This window comes from Dendropsophus ebraccatus, chromosome 1 (assembly GCF_027789765.1).
Source record: "Dendropsophus ebraccatus isolate aDenEbr1 chromosome 1, aDenEbr1.pat, whole genome shotgun sequence".
NCBI classification, from domain to species: Eukaryota; Metazoa; Chordata; class Amphibia; order Anura; family Hylidae; genus Dendropsophus; species Dendropsophus ebraccatus.
The window spans coordinates 90,700,058-90,725,812 of NC_091454.1; the positions used below are offsets into that span (position 1 = coordinate 90,700,058).

The following is a 25,755-nucleotide window of genomic DNA, read 5'->3' on the forward strand; positions in this document are numbered from 1 at the left end:
ATGAGATACAGCAGTATACAAAGCACCCTTAGAGGAGACATGAAGTGGTTCTAAACACAGCACTAGTTGTATATTTAGTCACAAAGAGACAGTTGACTTTCAAATTATTTCTGTTACCACCAGTGCTAAGACAATAAGGATGCATTCATGGAAGTGCTATTTCTAGTATGGTCATCTTAATGATACTTTAGGTAGAAGTAAATATAAGATTGTAAACATACAGTTGTTATAGTTGATATTTTGATTGTGTTTATAGCACTACAGAACCTCTGATCATATACCAATGTAAGATGACTCTAGGAAACATCTGCAACCGAGGGACTTACAACAGGAGAAAAAGAGATGCTTCTCCCGAGTCAACTCAGGTAGAGAAAGTCTATATATATGTCAATAATTACCGTAGTTCAGTTTAGAAAACCCATTTCCACACACTTTATTAGGGATTTCTGAGCAAGCGGAGGGGAACTGCGGTTTAGGGTAAATCCCCTAGTTATGTATATATAGCATAGCGCCCGCTGCTACATTATGTACACAGCTTCCACTTATGTCAATGTAAGTTATGCAACTTGTATAAGACAGCCACCTTGACTGGAGGGGAAAGGAAGCCATGCTTTTTATTTACATAGGAAAACTCCTTAAAAGGGTACTCCGGTGAAAAAATTATTGATTTGCAAATTATTATTTTCAAATCAATGGGTGTCGGCAATTTATATTGATCTGTAAATTACTCCTATTAAGAAATCTCAAGCCTTCTTGTACGTATCTGCTGCATGCCCACATTCTTTCTTGTCTGACATGGTGCTGTCTGCTGCCACATCTGTCTGTGACAGGAATTATTTATGATTGGCCACAAATATATGACATACATGATTTAATCACAAATTTTGGTAGTACTGAATGTTTCCAGTTTGTATTATCTACATAATATGGCTATGTTCACACACTGTTAAAATGACGTCCGTTTTATTGGACGACTATAATTTAATGGTAAATAACAGCCATTATTTTAAAACATAGGACATTGTTTTAAAATAGCGGACGTTATTTGACATAAAATTTCAGCTGGCCAATGAAAACGGTGGTCATATTGACAGTGTGTGAACATAGCCTATATGTGTAAAGCATTAACCTGGTGTTACTTGGTAAAAGTGTTTGTAAAACCCAAAGAGTTTGTGCTCAAGAATAACATTTCCATAGTCACACAACAAAGTCCGTTTTCTGCTTTGAGAAAAAAATTATACAGCCACTAAGTAATATTATGTAAATCAATTTTTATTGTACCAGCATTGGTAACTCTCTAAAATATTATATGTATAGCCATATTCTCTGATACAATACAATGTACTTTACCTGTTCTTGAAGGTTGTAATTTGCTTGTTCTATAGCCATATTACTGTAAGCATAACCGAGCCAAGTTCAATTTTAGAGCTTTACCCACACTGCAGTCTTCTAAAAAAAATAAAAATAAACTCATATATTTACCCTTCCAAAACCTTAGCAGAGTTTATGTTATGACAATTCTTCAAATCTACAATCTAGTATCTAGCCTTAAAGCACAATGTTTGCTTTGTTACTGGAAGGAGCATGTACGTGATATTCTATTCACCTAAATGGCATTTTTGGGGCCAAATAAGATGCAATACGAATATTATATCCTTAGAGACTTTACTAATAAAATGGTTTTCCAGCTTTGGCTGCTAAGGGAAATATAAAAAAAAGTTTCTTTAGTTTGAAATGAAGTGATTTATTTGATTTTAATGAGATTCGTTTCCAAAGATGTTTGCATATCAAATAATTAGCAAATGTCTAAATGGAGGGACCGTTGCTTTCCAAAGTGACAAATATAATCGTAATTCCATCTTCTTTACAGATGAGCAAATCTACAGTATAAGGCCCCGTTCACACTACGGAAGCGCCGCCAAAATTCTGTGCAGATAACCCCCCGCGTGGACTCTGTTGTGAATCCTGCCTTCAATCTCTTTGAACGGGAGGGCTCGTGCACCTTCGCTCTCTGCGCCTCTCCGCTCAAACAATTGAGTTTACAGCTAAATTCTGCCTATTCCGTCGTGTGAACAGGGCCTTAGCGTACAGAAACAAATTGCAATGCTTGCTTATCTCTAAATTTGATTTCACAAGAGAGGTAACAGGTTGATGATTTTATGTCTTCTTTAAAGAATGTGAACTAACTGACTCTATGATTTTATGATGTTACCTAGGGTCTCCAGCATCACTGGATTCTTCCAGTAGCCCGGCTGTTTGACAGTGAATATCACTTCCGTGTAGCCACACCGGTGAGTTACAGCTAATGTGTTTGTTATTCTGCTAATAGATTTGTTGTGTCTATGTTACTGACTTCACTCAAATTATCATGTGGCATTCCATAATACAATAAACATCAGGAGCATAGCCCAGCATATGAGACTATAAATATAGTAGGATAAAGAAGTAATTTGTTTATAGAAATGTACTATTTTTGAAAATTCAGAAACCTTACAGCATAAAGTCACTAAAGCAACACCTGTGAGTATGGTGCCTAGATATTGGTTTACATTTTTTTTTATTGATTGGTAAAATTATGGTTTTTTTTTTATTACATAACTACTGTGGCTGCCATCTTGTCTTAGCTGGTAGATCCTGTGTTATCTATGTATTAGTGGTCAGAATAAAAACTGCAGCATCATTTTGTAATATAAATAGTAATTAAAAATTAGAACAAATGTCTCCAAAAATTCTTTGAAAATATGCTTAAAGCGTAACTGTCATGTTTTTTTTTATTGCAGAAATCAGTAGTATAAGCGATTTTAAGAAACTCTGTAATAGGTTTCATCAGCCAAAAAAGCCTCCTTCTGTACTCAAGAAGCAATCTCCCAGCCTCCGCCCTGACTTCTTATCTGTGCATTATCAGGCAAACACGTCTTCATTACAGAGAAGCCAGTGAAGACGGGTTCTGCTCTCTCCATTGTAAGCCTATGAAGGGGGGAGGGGCTGAGGGAGATGAGGGAGCGGGAAGAGTTGACATGAAGGTCAGCTGTTTGTAGACTCTCTGGGCACCTAAACCGCAGGATTCTGGGGTCAGAAAGGTCAGTACTTATCTATGAACTTACTAAGAGAAGATTGCATGGTGTTGTGCTGTGCAGAAATCCTCCGTGCTCAGTCACTCCTAACAGCCCCTCCCCTCTCCATAGCCACATAATGGACACAGAAATCCTGCTTCATCTGATGTGAGGGGGGAGGCTGGGAGATTGCTTTTTCAGTACAGAGGGAAACTCTTTTAGTACATAAAACCTATTACAGAGTTTCTTAAAATCGCTTGTACTATAGATATTTATTAACTCCTACAAAGACCACCGGACCTGGTCCAGGTCCTAACGCAAAAATCCTATATACAAGACCACCACTTCAATGGCAAAATGTAAATCACTTTATTTAAATCACATATAAAATCACAAACAAATGGAGTAAAATTATGTGAACAAGAGGTACTGTACAAATATGCAAGAATAATAAGACAGAGTAATAAATCTATAGAAAAGAAATAAGTCTTATCTACCACTGGAGGTGGTAGATAAATCCCTCTAAATCCTAACAGATGGATATCGGCTAGAATGTATCTAGACAGACTGAAATAGCTACCTGCTATTGCACTGATCCCGGATGAACCAAAGTTCACTGATAAATAGACAGTTCTGGGTCACAAATAAAGTTCAATCCCAAAGACCAAAAACAGTACCTGATGTAAGCTGCGTGCTACCACCTCTAACGCACGTTTCGCGTTCCGCTTGATCACAGAGGAGTCTGTGATCAAGCGGAACGCGAAACGTGCGTTAGAGGTGGTAGCACGCAGCTTACATCAGGTACTGTTTTTGGTCTTTGGGATTGAACTTTATTTGTGACCCAGAACTGTCTATTTATCAGTGAACTTTGGTTCATCCGGGATCAGTGCAATAGCAGGTAGCTATTTCAGTCTGTCTAGATACATTCTAGCCGATATCCATCTGTTAGGATTTAGAGGGATTTATCTACCACCTCCAGTGGTAGATAAGACTTATTTCTTTTCTATAGATTTATTACTCTGTCTTATTATTCTTGCATATTTGTACAATACCTCTTGTTCACATAATTTTACTCCATTTGTTTGTGATTTTATATGTGATTTAAATAAAGTGATTTACATTTTGCCATTGAAGTGGTGGTCTTGTATATAGGATTTTTATAGATATTTATTGTTTTCAGAAAAATTACCCTAAAATGACAGTTACGCTTTAACAGAATACACCCATCTCAACTAACATAGTTATACTTGTAAGGCACGTCAGGTAAATATGTTTGCATATACATTCATTTAGAAAACTTGCCTCAACATAAAGAGGGATAGAGCAGCATATCAGGAGAAGGAGATGAGTTTGCCAAATAATGTATTTGCAAAAACATTTAACATAATGAGCCCTACAATATAACTACGTTGGTTGAGCTGGGAATACCTTTTTGATATAAAAACTTGATTTAAACAGTAGTCTAAGGGTGGTATTACACGGGCCGAGCAGGGCCCGATAAACGAGCAACGATCTGCTAGATCGTTGCTCGTTTACTGGGCTTATTACACAGCCCGATAATCGTTTGATAAGAGCTGCAAGGACATCGTTACCGATGTCCTTGCAGCCCTTGCTACACTGGCATACATTACCCATCCACGTTCCAGGGCTGCTCCTGCCGTCCGCTTCTCCCGGGGTCCCGTGCGCGCTCTAGCTTCACAGCGGCCTGTCAGCTGGTAGGCCGCTCAGCCAATCACAGGCCGGGACCGCCGCGGCCTGTGATTGGCTGAGCGGCCTATCAGCTGACAAGCCGCTGTGAAGCAAGAGCGCGCACGGGACCCCGGGAGAAGCGGACGGCAGGAGAAGCCCTGGAACGTGGATGGGTAATGTATATCGTTAGTCGCTGGCCACGCACCGCTATTACACTTAGCGGTGCGCGGTCGGCGCCCGACAAAAATAGGGTCTAACCTATATCAACGATCAGCCGATGATCGTTGTCATCGGCTGATCGTTGCATTTATTACATGGAGCGATAATCGGCCGAATCGGGCCAATTCGGCTGATTATCGTTCCGTGTAATAGTACCCTAAAGACACATTCTTTTTAAATCAGTGGCTATATATTAGAAACCCAGCAGATAACTATTGAAAAGAGCAGCTCTCACTCATTTGAATGTAATACTTCATTGCATGGCTACAGGGGTATCTGTAATAGTGTCAGCTATCTCTGACAATATCAGCCAGTTGTCAGTGGTTTTTAGCCTCTAGTACCGGCTAGGATATTCCTACTGTATGACAAGCACTGCCTACTGGGCTATTTCCATAACTCACATATACCTTAACTGAAAGGGTTGCACATAAAAGCACATTTACTGCTCCATTAACTGCAGAAGCCAGATATTGCTGAACATGGATCACTGGACATGTGTTCTCCTGCTAGGTGATGGTCCCAGAGGTGGGACTTGTACTTATTAATCAGGTATATCCATTGAATATGGAAATATCTCTGTGTATGAATGTGTAAGGAGAAGCGTGTGATTTGGAGCTCTTAACATTGACTCCCATCTAAATAAACATGAATCAGTACAGAGTTTTAGATTTTGTTGCAATTTTGTTGTTTTTTTTCTTTTATAATGGTGCACAGGGAGGGGGCAAATAAAAAAAGATCATACATTAACCCTCCTTGTTTCCCCGCTGACACCAGTTTCTCACTGCTCCAGTACCTGTTGCAGCGGACTTCTAGGTTTGTTGACATAATGTTAGCAAATCACTGGTTTTTTTTTGTTTTTTTAATTTTCACCCCTCTAGGTACTATTATAAAAACAATAACATTGCCCATTAATCTGTGGAGCAACTTCTATATTTTTTTTATATTTGTGCTCATGCAGGTGGTTGGGGATCAGCACAAGACATTGGTTGCTATACTAATCAAAGGCTGAGGCAGAATGCTGCTATGGCCACTGATAGGCTGAGAAGGTAGTGGCTTATGGTGAGCCCTATCCCAGAAGTATTGTGTAGTGGGACCTGGAGAGCTCTGTGAGAACCGCAGGAAGGTGTTTCTTTTTTTTCCTTTTCCATCTATCTGAGCACAATGTTTTTTAAAGTTGCTTCCTGGAAAAGCCCTTTAAATGTATACTCATGTGTATTTGACAAAGAAAGGTTGTATCAGCTCACCATGCGTGGTTCACTCTCTGTAATGAAGGCTCTCCAGGATAGAAGCACGTGAGATCTATATTGCGGGCCGTTCCCCGTTAGTCCATAACTTAGAAAAAAGGTTGGCGATCTCCAGCTTCATAAAACGTAATTTCTTTATTCACTTAGGCATCAACATAAAAAAACAAACATTTAAAAACACGCCAACGCGTTGCGAGGTAGACCCTCTTAATCATGGCTCATGTGTATATATTCCACTGGAATTTATGCTATGGAAAATCTGCATCGGATTTTGCTAACTCTTGGGGTCTGCATAAAATTTGCAAATCCTCCACTATTAGAGATTTGCTGTGAACCATTTAAAGACAAAATCTGCACCCTTAACTCTACAGCGGATTATCTATGTGTGAATGTACTCTAAGGGCCAGTTCACAAGGAGTAAAACTGGCATAATTCTTTGAGCGAAGAGAGGAGAAGCATGAGCCCTTCCATAGACAGCCTGTCTAGGGCAATATATATATATATATATATATATATATATATATATATATATATACATATATATCATTAGTGATGTCCGGGCAGCCCTTGTCCTAGTGTAAAATAATAAACTTTATACATACCTCACCACAATCCCGGTGTCCTTCTCGGATCTGCTCACTTCCTCCGGGAACTTTTGAGCCGGTCTCTGAAGTGATATGCCGCTCAGCCAATCACTGGCTGTAACACTGTCCCATCTCTGTCAGTGATTGGCTGAGTGGCCTGTCACTTCAGAGACCGACTCTGAAGTTCCTGTGGTGAATGTGGGCAGAGGGAAGAAGTGAGAAGAACCAGGGAGCGACAAGAGGCATGTATAATTTTTATTCTTTTTACACAGTCATCAGCCGCCGGCCACACTTCACTAATAAACGTAGTGCTGTACGCCCGACCAATGATTTTTGGGCTGGAATAAATGACAGTGATCAGCCGATCAACTGTGGTTTCATCAGCTCATCATTATCTTTATTACACAGAGCTTATCACTCCATGTAATAGGGCCCTCAGAGGCAGAAAAAACATGAATGAGTGATCTGGGCTGTTTTAGGTTGTGGTGATAAATTAGTTACTGAGAATTATTGCTGTGCAACAACACAATGTCAGCCAATTATCTAATTATCTTTACATTTGAGTTACTTACTGTGTGTTCATTTGTTTTTCTGGGACATTATGTTACTCCACCAACTGTGTTTGTGGCTTAGCTTTATCCACTATTGGAATACTACATAGCCATAATAAGTATAACATAATTAATACTAATGGTGTTTATATGATATTTTATATGGGATACTATTAATATCTTATGTTGTTCACTGTATGTTGGTCTCTTCCAACCAGTAACTGTGTTTTATATTTTCATAAATAAAACTTTGGAATGGTATCTATGGAATTATGGCTTTTATAATGTATAATTAACGGGCGATATGTTGAGTTCTTACAGTTGTCATTGTTAATGTCTTTTTCTTATACTCATGAGTCTTCAATATTTTCTTTCCTAGGATCTTGCAAACTGCTCTACAGATCCACACTTCGCTGGAATCCTGTACACAGACTATTACCTTTATTTTTATCGGGAATGTAATTAGATAATGTATTACTATTTCTCCCTGCTCACAATATTGACTGTACAGACTTTATATAACATATTTCTGCTCTTACTGGGTTTACCTGCACTACATTAAGTTTGGATAATAATGATGTCTTGTTAACTTTTGATGTTACATTATTTTAAATAAGTGCTCAGAAAGCATGAACATCTGGTGTAAATAAGAGATGTACTACAATCCAGTGTATTTCAGTGTGTCAATCATCTGATTTCTGTTGCCTGCTAAGTGGTCAGTACTGTTTGCTTTATGTCCTGTGAACTAAAGTTTTTAAAATCACTGATTCCCCTCATACATTTCCTGTATGGTATTATTAGAACTTTATAAATGCTGCACTCAACTTACCCCAGAGCTAGATAGCTGTTAGACTAATAAAATGGTTGGTACCTTTACAGAGCGCAGCTAGGATCCAGGGGGCCCCATTGTACAAAAAAACTGTAAGAGGCACCATGAATGCTGTACAGCCCCCCCCCCCCCCACACACACACATACACATATTTAATTGGCCTAATGCAGTCCCCAGACATTGCCTAATTCTCCCAGCAGCCTGGTGTGTAGCTCCTTGCTCTTCCTCAGGTCATGTAACCCCAGTCCTCCCCTCTTGCCCTCTACTACTCGTCCCTGCAAATCGCCCAGTGGATGACAGTATGCACAGTAAATTTCTCAACAGTGGCAGCCAGCCTCAGTGACTCACTGTATGGGCACTGCCATTGTCATCCACAGTGCAGGCACAGGATTTGCAGACAGGGCTCAGCCATAAGCCAAGCCCTGAATAGCAATCAGGAAGGAACAGGGAGCTTTGGCACTCAGGATAAAAAAAATCATATTTTTCTGTATAATTAACATTTGGACTTCCCACCAAGTCAGATACCATTCATTTTATTAACCGAAACTGTAGGCAGCTGTACACAACAATTACAGCAGATTCCCTTTAAGTAGAATAATCATTGTTAAATATGTAAGAAAATTGCTTGAGAACTTCTTAAAGAGATTCAGCTGGAAAGTATGATAAAAATAATTATGTAATTACAGATATTATTCATTCACCTCATTGTGTTGTATTTTATTTGCTGTTTTTCATATATTATTTTTAAAAGTATGCACTTATGACACCATGGCAGGTGGTCCTGTCAACAGGAGCTGCAGTGGTACATTTGGCATTAATAGACCATTAATGGCCTTAGAAACCGGCATCTTAAATGCATATTTATAATATAACATTTGTTATTTGAAATGTACTGGTGACACATAAAATAGGCAACTAAGCAATGGGTACCAATGACTATTTTTGTTTTAATGCAAGCCAGGGCTGGGTTATCAGAAAAGTGGCACCACTGCCTGACAAGCTTTATATTTCTATTCCTTCTAACACTTTTCAGACATTATCAGGTCATTGGTATAGTTGTAGAAGACGGCATTCTGTCAGGTAGATGGTGCTCGTGGTAGGACTTGCCCCAGAACAGTAGAAGAATAGATCCAGGCACACATCAAGTAGAATTCTGCTTAGTTTATTGGTGCAATATATACAGGAGGACGCGTTTCGGCTAGATAGCTTTCATCAGCTCAGCTGATGAAGGCTGTCTAGCCGAAACGCGTCCTCCTATTCTTCTATTATCAGGTCATTAACAGCAGCCAATGACATGAAAATTTGAAATATTTTCAAGTGTATGTGACAGAAACAGGGGCGAACCCAGCTGCCTGAAGCAAACTCTGGAGAGCCCCCGCCACCCGCCATTTATCAATGTGCGCCCCTGGCATACGCCACAGAAAATGCGGGATTTATCCTGACTTACGCCTGCTTGCATAAATCATGATACAAATCTTGCTGCGCAGGGCAAGCCTGGCCTCAGAGGTTGTACCATATGTGCAGGAAAAGAAAGCTAATCTTCATGTACAGTAGATTGATTTGAATAATGAATGTAATATCATTACAAGAGGCCTAGAGGGCTGTTGCACAGTGATTGGAATAGGGAATTAACAAATTTGGCATTTAATGGCAAAACTAATAAAGGATTAAAAAATGTATATACTTTATAGGGCGATTCTGACATCAGGTGAAAAAGAAACATGCTACAGTAACATGTAGCATTCCTTACCTGTCTGCTCCAGTTCTCAAACCACCAAAAATCTATTTGTTTTGGGAGTCTTCTGTATTCTGTGGTTTAACTTCCTGGTTGAGCTGTTGCTTAGTACTACGAGTCCCAGAATCGGTGAAGTTGCAGCACCTGCTTCTTTTACTCCCTGTCTGCTTAGAGTGATGGTGACATCACTTTGGGGGGAGGGGGGGGGGAGGAGAAGATAGGGATCAAAAACAAGATCCAGCCAAGTCTCCTCTGACTTCTGAGGGTGATGTGCTGTCATGGGAGAAAAGGGGGGGGGGGGTGGAAGCTGGGGACAATACACATTTTTTAGTTCTTTGATTTTCCATTTCCTGTCAGGGGTGAAGCAGGCAAATGCACACTAAAGCCATTACTATTACTCATAACACCACATTAGAAAGTAATCTACCTTTTATTTTAATACAATTTTCTGCCACAAGAATACCCCTTTAATTATCCGTCTATTCTTTATTATAGCGTTGCACCTGTGTAGTATGTAGTATGCATTAAAAAATGACATTATAGCCTAGAGGCCTAAAGTCCTTAGCCACAGCTGGCATTTCTGATGCACCACTAAGCATTACAATATGTGCACTCCAAATCAGTTGCCGCAATGTGACTGTTGAGACACATTATTGTTCTAAATATTTGGCAAGTTCTGGGAAGTATATATTGCCATTTTAATGAGAATAAAGTCAAAAGAATTGTTAAATAAATACTTACATTCCCGTAAAGTGCTCTAGTAAAAGGGATTCTGAAAAGCCTATGCAGGATGGCGTATACAGGGCAGACACCCAGGGCAATGAAAATTTGAATGAGCACAATTCAGCTATTCAAAAACATTTGCTCAGAATGTAGAAAGATGAAAAAGAGAGGATGATTAAAAAGCAGAACATTTGTCGAGACATCTGTAGCACAACATTTTGTTTTGTTTAGACATAGCGTTTCTGAGCAGAGATGGTTGGTACTGATTGAAGTATCAGGTGGCAATAGCAGACAGATAAAAACTAGATTATTGCAAAGGATACAGTTCTTTTAAATTCTAAACCCTAAAGGTTGTAATAAAAATTGTAACCTTGGGCTATTCATTTAAAGACGCATGTTCGGGATAAATTCGAGAGATACTATCTATAGATGTCACATTGAAATCTGTAAAGGATGATATGCAACTGATAAGATAAAAGGTTAGGTGTTTCCTCTAGAGATGAGCGAATCAGATTCGTTTTGGTTTGTACGAAGCAAAACGGATCTGGCTCAGTGCAGAGGGAGGATACTGCCTGAAAAATATGGAAGCTGAAAGTATCTGGACAAGTATATGGGATGTCATGACCCATAATGAACTGGACGCTAAGAGTATGTATGGGTGATTAGGTTCTACTATTGTAAAAGAAATGGACATTGTTACTTCAATATTTATCAGTAATGTGTGACATCAATGTAGAATTGTGCAAGTGGAATAAGAAGAGGGTCATGCTTTATATACTTGGTATACAGGGCAGAGTTAGTTATAAAACAAAGTATAATATCAAATATCATTGGGGAAAGTTTAGCCACACTGCATCATGTCTGATATCTACTGATCATGAAGAAATATGTTTGTCAGGTTGGTCCTTGCAAACGTTACACTACCTTTTACTACTACAGAATTCAGAATCTTGGAAATGACAGCTATTAATAAAAATGTCTCTCTGGAATGGCAGTACAGCAATAGGAAATAGGTTTAATTCCAGTAATACGGGAGATGAGAAGAATGGAGAAAGCTGGTTTGTAATAACATAATTATCAAATTGTTTGTGTAATCTAGTGCCTATATAATGATGGACCATTGTTCCGTACCTGGTTGTGTGATATAGATGATAAAAACAACGTTAAGTCTTCCAGCTCTATATAACACCAGTAATTTATGTGAATTAACCTAAACAGTAATTTAGCACAATTTGGTATTACTAGTATATTCTGAGCAGATATTAATACAATCTTTGCTGTGCCATAGCAAATATAATCACAATATGATTATCAGGAAATGCCAAAATTAGGAACCTATTAATCAATGACTAGTAATAGACAGTAAATTGGCGCTAGGGCAACAGCTGACAGATGGAAAGCCATCTGTCACACACTTCAACATGAGCTAGGAGGAAGTGAGATTCTTAAAGAGTCATTTTTAAATAGGTTTTATCTAAAGGAAATTGGTTTTGTATATAATGTGAATAGGGGAGCACAGTGTCTGTAAACAGAGAGGTAGCAGGTAAATATAATGAATCTTTTTGTATTTCTTACCTTTTTTTCCCTATGCTTTGCCCCAAATAACACCCCCCCCCTTTATCCCTTTATTGAATAATACTGTTAGTTTGGATGGAAGTCCTTGTTTTGGTCAAGGGTATCAATCAAGCTTGATGCAGTTCTCTGTCCGGATCACAAACACTGAGAGCAAATGCATAGGGAAAATGTTTTACAGGAGTGACAATTATAATTACAGCCAGTGACAATTATAATGAAAGCCAGTTTAAAGTTTTTTTTTTCCACCAACAACTTTCATTGTCTATCCATTAGGACCCCCATAAGTTACAAGAAGGAGTTGTGTGTCTCCCCATAGATTAGAGCAGTGGCCAAACAGCATGATATCACTCAACAGTTATCAATTACCCTACATAAATCAACCACGCAGGACAATAAATTATGGGAGGAAAAAATCTGTGGTGCACTTCAACACTGTACATACTCTATGTGTAGTCTGACTGAATTCCCCACCCTATGCAGTGTCAGGAAAATGTCTGGCTCTAGCCATTCTCCCTGGCTAAGCATATCTACTTCAGCTGCCTAACAAAGGAACCAATGGTGCCCACTGCACTTCCACTGTGTCCTTCCCCAATGACAAGCAGCGTTGCTATAACTCTCTGATGTAATGGACTGCAAAAATTCGGATTTCATGTGTGCAGTTACCACGAACTACATCAAAAGTATGATGAATATAATTTTAACCTGTAAGTTAAAATTCCTTGTACTGCCTTAGGGTATGTTCACACTGAGCAAATAGGGCGGAATTCCACGGCTGAACTGACGGCTGCGGCTTGTGCGCCCTCTCATAGAGATGCCGTCTAACACTGAAGCAGGCGGCATTCCGTGGCAGAGAGTTCTGCCATGGTATTCCACCCCATTTGCTCAGTGTAAACATACCCTTACTTTGTAATTTTACTGCTTATTCAAAGGCAAATTAGGATTTGTATGCATCTGTAAAAGAGAGCAATAACTATCCAGTGTCTACATCTATATTATATGACACGTCCAATCTCCAGTAGCACTTGACTAACAATAACCAATCAAGCCTAATTGTGATAATTATTAATAAGTCAGTTGCCATTTCTGGCAGGGTCTGGAACATGTGTGTATATAACAACTATATAACAGATTCTTTTGTTTTACATCTCAAATACTATTTTTAGCAGCTGAGCTTGGGATAAGAGCTTTTCCTGCAAACATTTTTACATTCCAAGTTCAATTGAAAGGTAATCTTCCCTTGTCAAATCCTATTCTCTAATATATTGCTCGTGGCGTGAGTGTAGCATTCGTTCTGAATGTGTTTTTTCGTAACGTTAAACTACTGAGATAATCTATGTTAGCAGTCACTATAATTTAATGTCATTCATGACATTTTGAGATTGTACTTAAAGGAGAATTCTGGGCGATATATTTAACATTTAAAAGTGGCCAAGGTGCCAGTCTAACATAAAAAAGTGTACAGAGACACACTCCAAAGCCCGGCTGATCCATTCTCAACACGGCTAGTGAACATTGGATATCTGGTGAGAGGTGGTTTATCCACCAACACAGCTTGCACGCAACACCAGCTACGCTGATTACAAACACTCACCACATCGCACTGTATTTGCAAAAGTACACATAACGGATTGTCCCTTCTCTCTTATGCACATAAAGTGAGATCTACGAATCTAGTATATATATGGGACATTCTGCGGACAAAGTGTACAATCAGATAGAGGGCAAACAAACTAAGCCCCATCTAAACATTATAATAATACCACGGAATTACAACTAAATATCATCTAGTTCCAAAGCGGTACGGGGCAAGAGGCCAGAGAGTTCAAATACCATAAGAACATTCATTCCATATGTAAATTGTGATTTATATTGTAAGGACAACCAGCGCAAGGGCCCTGCGCGGACGTTCTATCTCCAGTGAACTACACTATAAAACGTTGAATTTTATTGTTTATTTCATCTATAAACTGAACCATTTATTTTGTTTTGATTTATTCTATATAATTATGTATATTACTATGAATTTATGAAATTTTAATTTTTTATAAGATAAAAATTGTGATATATTTAAATATCTCCTGTAATAAATTCGCCTTCATAAACACCAGATATATAATATATAATTAATTTGCTTCCATAAACATCTTATATACAGGATTTACTCCTAGAGAGCCTACATACGTTTTTATTCTAACATAAAAAAGCCTGTACTCACCTGCTGCTGTTCCTGTAATGCTGGTCCTCACTGTCGGTGCTTTCTTTTCTCCATCCTTACACACAGGAAATACATGCTCAGCCAACCAGAGGCGGGTTACCACTGTGGCCACTGATTGGTTGAATGGGCATTTCCTGCATGTTGTGATAGAGAACAAGTGCTGACAGTACTGATCAGTGAGATCAGTGCTGTGCTACTATAGTCTGCCTGAGGTGGTAACTATGTAAGTATTAGACCTTAGGCTGTTATTAAAAGTGATCGGCCAGTGACAGGCTCCCATTAGGTAGGTAATCCCCCATAAAGTAGAACAAGGTAGGTAATCTCCCTCTCTCAATTATTTAGTAGGTAGTTAGTTAATTAGTCATTATGTACATAATTGTTCCAATTTGATAAATGTCCCCAGTAGGTAGGTACACCCTACTTTTTGCCCCCAGTAAACCCCCATTATGTGCATGTCCTCAGCAGGTAGGTAATCTACCACATTAACCCCTTGCCTCTAAAGCCTGTTTTGGCCTTAATGACCAAGCTAATTTTTCAAAATCTGACCTGTCTCACTTTATGCACTTATAGCTCAGTGATGCTTTAACGTATGCTAGTGATTCTGAGACTGTTTTTTCGTCACATATGGCACTTTATGTTAGTGGCAAAATTTGGTCACTACTTTGTGTGTTTTTTGTGAAAAACATCAAAATATCATGAAAAATTAGAAAATTTTGCATTTTATGAACTTCTGAAATTCTCTGCTTCTAAAAAAGGAAGTCATAGCACATAAATTAGTTACTAAAACACATTACTAATATGTCTTCTTTATTCTGGCATAATTTGGTAAACAAATTTTACTTTTTTAGGGTGTAATGGGGCTTAGAAATTTATTAGCAAATTATCAAATTTTCGTGAAAGTTTCCAAAACTGATTTTTTTTTAAAGTTTAGATTTAGAAGGCTTGTATCTAGAGGTATAATGAGCATTTTGACCCCACATGCATTAGAGGAAAGTATTCAAAATAAGGCTGGGTTCACACTACGCATATTTCAGTCAGTATTGTGGTCCTCATATTGCAACCAAAACCAGGAGTGGATTAAAAACACAGAAAGGATCTGTTCACACAATGTTGAAATTAAGTGGATGGCCGCCATTTAATGGCAAATATTTGCTGTTATTTTAAAACAACGGCTGTTGTATTGAAATAATGGCAGTTATTTATTGTTATATGGCGGCCATCCACTCAATTTCAACATTGTGTGAACAGATCCACAATACTGACTGAAACATACGTAGTGTGAACCCAGCCTAAGACAGTAAAATTGAAAAACTAAAATTTTTCCAATAATATGTTCGTTTAATTTGAAATTTCTCAATTTCACTAGGAACAGGGGAGAAGCTGCATGCCAAAATATCTAACACAGGTTCTCCTGAGTAGAATGGTACCCCATATGTGGGCATAAATCACTGTTTGGGCACACAGCAGGCCTCAGAAGGAAGGGAGCGCCAATTATCATTTTCAGTGCAGATTTTTCCGAAGAAGTTTCTGAGCGCCAGGTGCCTTTGCAGTGCCCCTGTAGTGTCCGCAGAATAGAACCCCCCCAAAAGTCATCCCATTTAGGAAAGTGCACGCCTCAAAGAATTCATCTTGGGGTGCGGTGAGCGGTTTGACCCCATATGTGGGCATAAACCACTGTATGGGCACACAGCAGGGCTCAGAAGGGAAGGAGATTCCGGGCAATCTGAAGGTGGATACGTTAGTGACAATGTGCGGTGGTCAGAGGCAGCGTGTGGTGGTCAGAGGCAGCGTGGGGTGGTCAGAGGCAGCGTGCGGTGGTCAGAGGCAGCGTGCGGTGGTCAGAGGCATCGTGCTGTGGTCAGAGGCATCGTGCTGGGGTCAGAGGCAACATGCGGTGGTCAGAGGCAATGTGCTGTGGTTAGAGGCATCATGCGGTGGTAAGAGGCAGCGTGCGGTAGCCAGAGGCAGCGTGCGGTGGTTAGAGACAGCGTGCGGTGGTTAGAGGCAGCGTACGGTGGCCAGAGGCAACATGCAGTGGTTAGAGGCAGCGTGCGGTGGTCAGAGGCAACGTGCGGTGGTTAGAGGCAGCGTGCGGAGGCCAGAGGCAACGTGCGGCGGTTAGAGGCAGCGTGCGGTGGCCAGAGGCAATGTGCGGTGGTCAGAGGCAGCGTGCGGTGGTCAGAGGCAATGTGCGGTAGTTACGTGCAGTTACTTGGGCTGTTTTCTCCTTCTCAACCGACCAGGAAGGCATCAGGAATCAAATGCTGCATGTTTGAAAATATTCTAATTCGATCAAACCTAAGATTTCCCGATTCAATCATCTCTATGATGAAAGATCTATAATGCTTTCAATTCCGGTCATTTGCCCCACAGGTGTAACAGAGCCATGATACGAATGCAAAAATGCCGACCTTTATTTGGCCCCGACTTCTATGGAAACCCACGGACATGCAGTCATTAGCTTTACTATATGAGGTGATAAACAGCTGGGATCCTCAATGCGGTGGTTAGAGGCAACGTGCGGTGGTCAGAGGCAGCGTGCGGTGGTCAGAGGCAGCGTGCGGTGGTCAGAGGCAGCGAGCGGTGGTCAGAGGCAGCGCGCGGTGGTCAGAGGCAATGTGCGGTAGTTACGTGCAGTTACTTGGGCTGTTTTCTCCTTCTCAACCGACTGGAAAGGCATTGGGAATCAAATGCTGCACGTTCGAAAATGTTCGAGTTCGATCAAACCTAAGATTTCCAGATGTTCAATCATCTCTATCTATGATGAAAGATCCATAATGCTTTCAATTCCGGTGATTTGCCCAACAGGTGTAAAAGAGCCGTGATACGAATGCAAAAATGCCGACCTTTATTTGGCCCCGACTTCTATGGAAACCCACGGACATGCCGTCATTAGCTTTAGTATATGAGGTGATAAACAGCTGGGATCCTCAATGGGGTGGGAGGGCACAGACAGCACTGTACAATATCCAGGCGGAGGGGTGTAAGCCACGCAGTCATAGATTAATTCACTCCATACCCACCACATAACAGATGAGAGTGACTTTTTTTATTGTCTGGAATCACAAATGAGCTTTACATTACATGTATTAAATATAATGCACATATAATGTACAACTCCTTTGTGGTCCTAGACAATTGAAAGGTCACTCTCGTGTAATATGCAATTGATCTAAAATGAATGACTCTAGATCTTTTATAGTAACAAAAATTAATCAGTGTAAGTATTGTTGTACAATTTACACTGCTACACAGTCTGACAAACAAGCAGCACTTTATCAGTGCACAGACTGATGCTCTGGTTAGTGGAGCCGCAGAGCAGATAGAATATTCCTAATCCACCCATCAGTCCTTGCAATGCAGGGAAGAGAAAAGATCCCTTCTCATCTCCTTCCCCCTCTTTTTACTGTACAGCCTGCTGCTATCAATCACTCTAGTACACCTCACCACTCCTTCCTCCTCCCTCTTCTTCATTAATAATCAATGCTGCCCGGCCTCCTGCTCGCTCAGCTGTCAGCCAGTATCAGCCAACAGAGGACTGATCTGTATTCAGATATAGCTGAACCTCCTAGCCTGTGTGGGTGCCATGGTCTAGGGGTAAACCACCTGTCTAGAGACTGGCAACTGTTATTTTCTTTGGTTCCATTCCCCTGATGGAAATGAAATATAGTTTTTTTGGTTTTTTTTTCTCATGAATGTATTAAAAAAAATAATTTGTAAACTAATTTGGACCTAATTGGGAATTCTTTGCAATTTTAAACATGATACAATAATGAGTTGTGAGGGGCACCAGAGTACAGCAGCACAGACGCTGAGGCACAACTCCTCATTGACTCTTCATTACAGTAGGAGACGTGAGATTGTGCATAATCCACTGCATGTTTAAATTACTAGAGATGAGTGAATCTTCATTAGGGTGTGGGCTTTTAAGTCTGCTCTGCTCCTTCGCAGGTACTGGGAAAAGATGGATCCAGTCCTGGAAGCGGCAGGGAGCAGAGAAGCCCGCAGCCTGATGAGCACTTTTTGCTTCATTCCTACTGTAGATTCGCTCATCTCTACAAATTACCAAAAGGTACCATACTCACTAGGGGGCTGCCAATTACAGCACGCTGTCAGAACCTCAGGTAAAGCCCTGATGCTGACAGGTTCCCTTTAAAGGGGTGTTTCACTTAAGAAAGATTTAAACCTGTTCAATCCCCACCCATATTCTAAGCTTGCTTGCAATAGGTTACTATTACATGATTTGGTCCCTTTGTCTGCAGCACATCCTGACTCACACCCTGAAGCTGCTCAAAATTCTCACTTCCTGATCCTCTTTGTCTCCACTCAATTGTCCTCCTGTCCCTTCTAAGACCAAAGTCACATGATCTCTTTTTTTGTTGCCAGGCAAGCTGCAACACCTCATTTGTAACTCCACCCACCACTAACGTCATGCCAATCAGTGAACACCTGGCCAAATGGCGGGGAAACAACAGAACAGTGACAGTATATGGCAAAGGAAACAAAGTTGTTTCATCTCCCTTTCTCATCTATGTAGATGGAAACATATTTTTTTTACAGTGTTAAGCAGAAGCAAATTGAGCCAGCGATTGGCAGATGCTACAAGATGAGGCGGATACTTGGGAGTTGGCTCTGAGGTGCATGCAGGGAAATGTAGTTTTCTGCATGGCGCCATCTTGGATATAGACTATCTTTTAGAAAGACTTTTTAGAAAATCAGGAACAATGACACCTAGAAAGTCGGTACATGGCTTAAAATAATCAGGGGGACTCGTGAGTAAGACCAGCTAGGTTTGGGAGTATTTAATTTTTTTTAGCTCTTGAATGGAAAACCCCTTTAAGTATATGGTACTGATAGAATATTTCTTAGAAATATTTCAAAATAACATATAAAGTAAACAATGAAAATAAACCATTGTAAATTCAGAAAAAAATGATAGCTCTGCTAAGTTTACAAAATAGTAAATGTGTATGTAATTTAATAAATAAATGTAAAAAGGGAGATAAATAGATTAAAACAGTTGCCTTTTCATATCTATGGCTGTATCTTCTGTCAGTAACAGAATTCAATATTTTGGAATATAATAAATACTGTTGATTTTATACTCTTTTATGCTCTTTATACTTCATATTGTATTTAGTTCTATATACCTGCTCTATGTCACAGTATGTTACAAATCAATTATACATTCAGTCACAGTATGTGTGCATTATACCCTTTAAATATGCCACAAAGATTAACGATATGTATCATACAAATGTAAACATAAGCCTAAGATTTAGGCTACAGAAAGCTACATTTAGCTTTATACTAGAACAAATTGTCAGACAGTCCTGATTTAAAGTTGGAAAATAACAAAAGTAACGAACGGAAAGTTGATGAGCATTTATCCTGTAATTTTGTCCTTATCTTACAACATAGGATGCAATTCTGTCCTTGGCTCTAAATATTAGGCTGCTGCACGGATAATATGTCTGTATATACACAGATATTGCCCATTATCTAATTAGTATTTATAATTTTTTTCCACATTGGTATTGGGCTTGCAACATGCTAGCAACATGTAGCCAAGTTTACATTAATGAAATTATCCCACACAGAAGCCTATGCTTATATTATCTGTCCCTGGATGACTCATTCATCCACTGAAAATGGGTGACATAACCAGGAAGATCTTATATTGCTAAGAACTTTCTGAGAAAGGAAACAGTAGATTCTTCAGCTATGCATTATTGATTGATTCACCAGCACATAAGATGCTGTAATGCAGAGAAGAGTTAGATCTTCCAAAGCAGCCAGATGAAAGATACAAGAAGCTCAGTATGGAAAATAAGAGGAAAACCATGACTGTGGGAAAGGTACAGTATGGGTGGAGTGTAGAGATGAGCGAATCTCGAGCACACTCGGGGCCTTCTGAACCCAAATGCTCTGCATCAGAATACCAGTGGCTGAAGAAATTGGATGCAGCCATGGAGCTTCCTGGAAAACATGGATACAACTATAGGCTGCTTCCAACTTTTTCAACCACTGGTAATCAAATGCTGCATGCACAATTTCAGATGGACCCGAGTGTGCCCGAGATTGGCTCTTTTCTAGTGTGGTGACATTGTATCCTGCAAAATGTTCTCATTCTTGAAATGGCTTGTTTTATTTTGGGGGAGGGGGGTTGTCAACGTACATGTTTTATGCAAATACTAAGTGTAAAAGTAGATGCAGATCACAAAGGAGGCTTTCATTGACCTTAAAATGAATTTCTTAACTATGGCACTACATACCATAAAGGAGGAAGTTTGCCTAGCAAACTTCCACAAATATTACTGAAAAGGTGAAAGTTTCTTATCTCAAGGCAAATTCTCAAGAATTAGGCTTTTATGACAGCTTTCTGTAGTGTACCTGGAGAAGAGCGCGCAGCTAGTTCTGTTAAAAAAAAAAAAAAGTGTCAAAAATGTAAATTTTCTTGCTAAAAAAAGACAGTGATATCTAGATTGTAATTTTATTTTACATGTGATTAGACTGGGAATATAATACTTTTTGGCATTCAATGTGCACACTACCCTTTGTTTTTGTTGATCTTAGATTGAGTGTGACCCTAATGGTGAGAAAATGAATAATTAGAATTAAAAAAAAAAGAAAGAAAAAAAGGAATCAAGCCTGGGACTTAGCATTACATTTATTCTTTTAATTGTGAGGTAATGATCTTTAACTATCAAAGGACACATCTAATTTTAGCTCTCAGGATATAGCCCCATTTTTCAAATATGACTTGTCTTCCCTTATGTAGTAGTAACTTTGTGTTGCTTTACCATATTCAAGTCATTCTAAGGCTATGTCCGCACAATGCTTGTTTGCGGCCATATTACATGACAGTCGTTATTTTATTTATGGCTAATTTTATTGATGGACAAAACCAAGAACCATAGGGGGACATTTACATGTTTAAAATGTGAAATATTTTCTACAGAGTATTGCTTAGTTTCTTTTTACCCAGCTGAATAGGACTAATTTAACAAATGTTCATAAATTTGTAAATAAAAATAATTGCAGAATATTCGCAAAAAAAGACAGATAAAAAAAAAATTGCATTTAATAAATATTTGCCAATCGGACACTGGTTCATATAGAGAATATAGTCTAAACAATGGGCGCAAATTTATATATTAACTAAAAAATAGGTGCAATGACTTTGATAAATGTCCCCCATAGTGTTTAAACACCAACCTATGACTTAATCCCCAACAACCTCTCTCCGGATGACACATGTGACACAAAATGTGTAGGGAGGTTTTTTCCAGTAGGCATTTTCTCTTGCGATGTGATGACGTCACAACTCAAGGGAAAATGCCCATCCCGGCTGATGCACCTGCCCCCGTCACTAACGGGCTGAATGGGCTGTCCATCAGCTGGGACATGGTGTCGGTTCTATTGGATATCCTGGGGAGGCAAGTTCCTAGAGTTTATGTTTGTGCCCTGAAGTTTGAAAAAATAAATCTCTGGGGCCGGACTTCTCCTTTAAATTCTGTTATTGTAGATTTACCAACTACACCTGCTGGAAATTTGTTCCAAGCATCTACTACTCTTTAAGTAAAGTAATATTTTCTCATGTTGCTTCTGATCTCTTATCCCTCAACTAACCTCAGATTGCGTCTAGGGATGAGCGAACCGGCTGAGGTTCAGGTTCGTATGAACCTGAACTATCGGCTTCTGATTCCTGCTGTCTGCCCGCTCCGTGGAGAGGGTGGATACAGCCTGAGGACCGCCTAGAAAACTGGGATACAGCCTATGGCTATGGCTGTATGCCGGTTTTCCAGGAGGTCCTCAAACTTGTATCCATCCTCTCCACGGAGCGGGCAGAAAGCTTGAATCAGAAGCCGATAGTTCAGGTTCATACAAACCCGAACCTCAGCCGGTTCGCTCATCCCTAATTGTATCCCCTTGTTCTTGCCATTTAGACACAAAAGCTTAGGAGTTACTTTATACCGTTTTTACATTTTTTCTTGGCCTCTGGTTTCTGTTCTTTCTCCTGCAAATACCCTCTCTCAGTGTACAGATGTCCTTGCATGTCCCATCCTGTAGTACACCAACTCCTGCACAACCTTCAGTCCCCCGGCCTCTCCTACAGGGGGCAAGCCATCACAGTGCTATACAAACCAAGGTTACTTTCCACATAGAGGGCTATAACACTTCCCATTGTACCTTGCAAGGGTGTCTCCACACTCTCCCTTTGAAGAAAAGAACCCAGCCATTTTAACACCAATAAGGGTCCTTCAGCACAATATATCACTCCACATATCCCAATGACAGTATCAGGCTCTTACAGGGCACCACACTAGAACATTTATGCCTCCCCCCCCCCCACCCCCGTTGCTTGGTAGCTTAAAATCTTCTGCATTCCCTAGAGAAGTGCTTCTCAATTCCAGTCCTCATGGCCCACCAACAGGTCAAGTTTTGAGGATTTTACATACAAAGTACACCTGCGATAATACCTGATGCACTGAGTGATGCACCTGTGAAATACTAAGGAAGTGCTCAAAACAAGACCTGTTGGTGAGGCCTGAGGACTGGAATAGAGAAGCACTGCCCTAGAGTGACCTTCTTGTTGCTGTCACTTTGTTGATCAGCCTAACTGATTTCACTTTGATTTAATGCTGACACATAATAAATAAAATTTTAAAAGTGCTGAATGTGGCTAGAGGCATTACATACTTTCCATAGGACATGCATGGACTATTAGAGATAGTAACTGTATGATAATGTATTCTGTAAAACTGTGTAATGTTTCACTCCTGGTGTTTCTGTGAGTATCGTGTATTATGTGCCTCACTTCACCGACAACACTGGTGTAAGTAACCAGAGCAATACACAGGAAATAAGAGATTCCATTACATAACAGAGAATATTCAATGAGAACAGATTGTATGACTGCAGACAAGGCAACCTGAACTGCTGCTTCTTAGTGATGTCCATGTATAATGTATTCACTTATTCAAAAAGACTTTAAGCTCACAATTCAGCAATTATTCAATGGGCATTAAGTATCACAAATTCTTTATTTTCATCTCTCCCAGGAGACAAAAGCTGACAAGTCAGGAGTTTTACCACCTTCTCCATTCTCATTAATGGACTACTGTACATGTGATATGACAATTTTTTAATGAAGGCCTGCATTTTCTTTTCTTCAAAGATAACTCAAAGACACTGCATATATATATATATATATATATATATATATATATATATACACACAAAAAAAAGCAGGTGGAGGACAGCATCTTCTTTAAACAAGTGTTATAACTTTATTGTGCCAGTTCGCATAGTACAGTGCAACGTTTCAGCTCGTCAAAGCGAGCCTTTTTCATGCATACATGAAAAAGGCTCGGGATGACATGCTGAAACGTTGCACTGTACTATGCGAACTGGCACAATAAAGTTATAACCCTTGTTTGAAGAAGATTCTGTCCTCCGTCTGCTTTTTTGTATGAATTTTGGGGTGAAGAGCCAAACCTCCTGAGGACTGTGCATCCAATAGAGTGTTTCCGCAGACCCAACCTTGTTCGCTTGATATATATATCACCTCATTTTAACAATATACAGTATTTTCCTGCCTATAGGACTACTTTTTAACCCATGAAAATCTTCTCAAAAGTCAGGGATCATCTTATACGCCGGGTGCTGTCTTATAGGGCGGGTGCTGAAAAGCTTCAGAACCAGATGAGGGTCTGCGGCGACCATATGAAGGGAAGAGCAAGCTGCAGGTGTCCGGGGTATGGAAAAAAGAGATAAGGAGCTGTGCCTAGAAAAACACACCCCTCTCACCCGTCTGGCTGCCCTTGTATCCTGCCTGTATTACTGTACCTCCTTCTCTGCCTCTCAGATATCGCTGCTGTCTCATGTTTTTTATTAATTTTTATTTGGTGTGTGTTGAAAGAGGTGTAGTCTTATACGGCGAATATATCCCAAACTCTATATTTTAACTGGAATAGTTGGGGGTCGTGTTATACACCCAGACGTCTTATACGCCAGAAAATACGGTATATAACACCCTATTATACTGAGTAATACCGAGACTTTATCACTGTATAAACACATTAACATTTACACAGGTTTAAGTTTAGGACTTCATTATATAAAGGGTTATCATATATCCTAGACATTACTATGGACTGTATAGACTTAGTGGAGCACATATATGTTTTAAATGTTTTTCCCCCCAGTTTAAAATACAGTAAGGGTAACAATGCCTTAATGGAATCCGCAATGAATAACTTAAGTTATAATTGTAAGTTATTAATCACTAAAGGTCATCTAATATTGCTGCTTCACTTACACATGGGGGAATTTATTAAGATCAGCGTACATGTATGCAAGTGTAAATCTGGCTCCCCCCCTTGCTACGCCACTCTGCGCACCCATCAGGAGAAGCAGGATGTACGTTGGCGACAAGACACCAAGATCACTAGTAGCAGGTAGAATTGGTCAAGCACCTTATGGACCACAGAAGATAGCTAATTATTAAACATATGCCTATAAGAAACTAGCTAGGAAATATTTTTTTCCCAAAAGTTGATAGCTTTTCGTCACTTTTACATGAAGCAGCAACTGTGCAAATACCTAGACAATTGCACATTCGCTGCCAGCTAAGCAGTATGAGCCTGTAAGTCTTGCACAGCTGTCTTTGCATAGTTACCTTGTGAATCATGCTCCAAAATGGTTTTACTGCTGTGCCACAGGCTTCCAACACTACACTATGAGGTATATTCAGCTTTCTTTCCATGACCTTGTTGCTATTTGTCTGTATCTTTTTTCTTTAGACCTGAGTTTTTTTGGGCTGAATCGTTGCTTAGAACAGGACAGAATACATTACAGTTGCTTGCTTTGAAGTGGGAGGAGTGCTGTAACAGTTCTACAATAAGGTTCTTGGTCAGGGTAGCTTCACACACACCGTATCGCAGTGAATTTTCTGCTGCTATACGCAGCAGATACGCAGTAGATTTGATGTAAATAACTGAACACAGCATCAAATCTGCACCATCAAATCTGCTGCGCATCGGTCGTGTGTGTTAGCACCCTTAAGGTGTGGATTGCTTGGACCACCTTAACATTGAGTGTTGCTTTCTTCCAGACTATTGTACAGAACTGTGTGAGCTATCAAAACATGTAAAACCATAACACCATTTTACATTTATTTTCCAAATAGGAATGTCAGGGATACAACTTGTTTATTATATAAACAAAAAAAGGAACACATGTTCAACTGGTTAAAATATGTGTATACGGCATTTAGTCTGGAGAAGATGTAGGACAATAGTTTGGACATTGCTGAATTCATTGGTACATGCA

The 25,755-nt window shown here is 39.7% G+C and overlaps 1 protein-coding gene across 3 annotated transcripts in view; it reads left to right on the forward strand.

Moving 5' to 3' along the window:
* The window catches only part of MYRFL (myelin regulatory factor like), a 73,159-nt gene extending 64,289 nt beyond the window's left edge, over window positions 1–8,870 (forward strand). For all 3 annotated transcript variants that reach the window (XM_069975134.1, XM_069975144.1, XM_069975153.1), the window contains 3 exons: window positions 257–365; window positions 2,217–2,291; window positions 7,720–8,870. In XM_069975134.1, the coding sequence (XP_069831235.1) occupies window positions 257–365; window positions 2,217–2,291; window positions 7,720–7,806 (271 nt within the window). In that variant the 3' untranslated portion in view covers window positions 7,807–8,870. The remainder of the gene's footprint in view (window positions 1–256; window positions 366–2,216; window positions 2,292–7,719) is intronic.
* The last annotated feature ends 16,885 nt before the right edge of the window (window positions 8,871–25,755 follow it).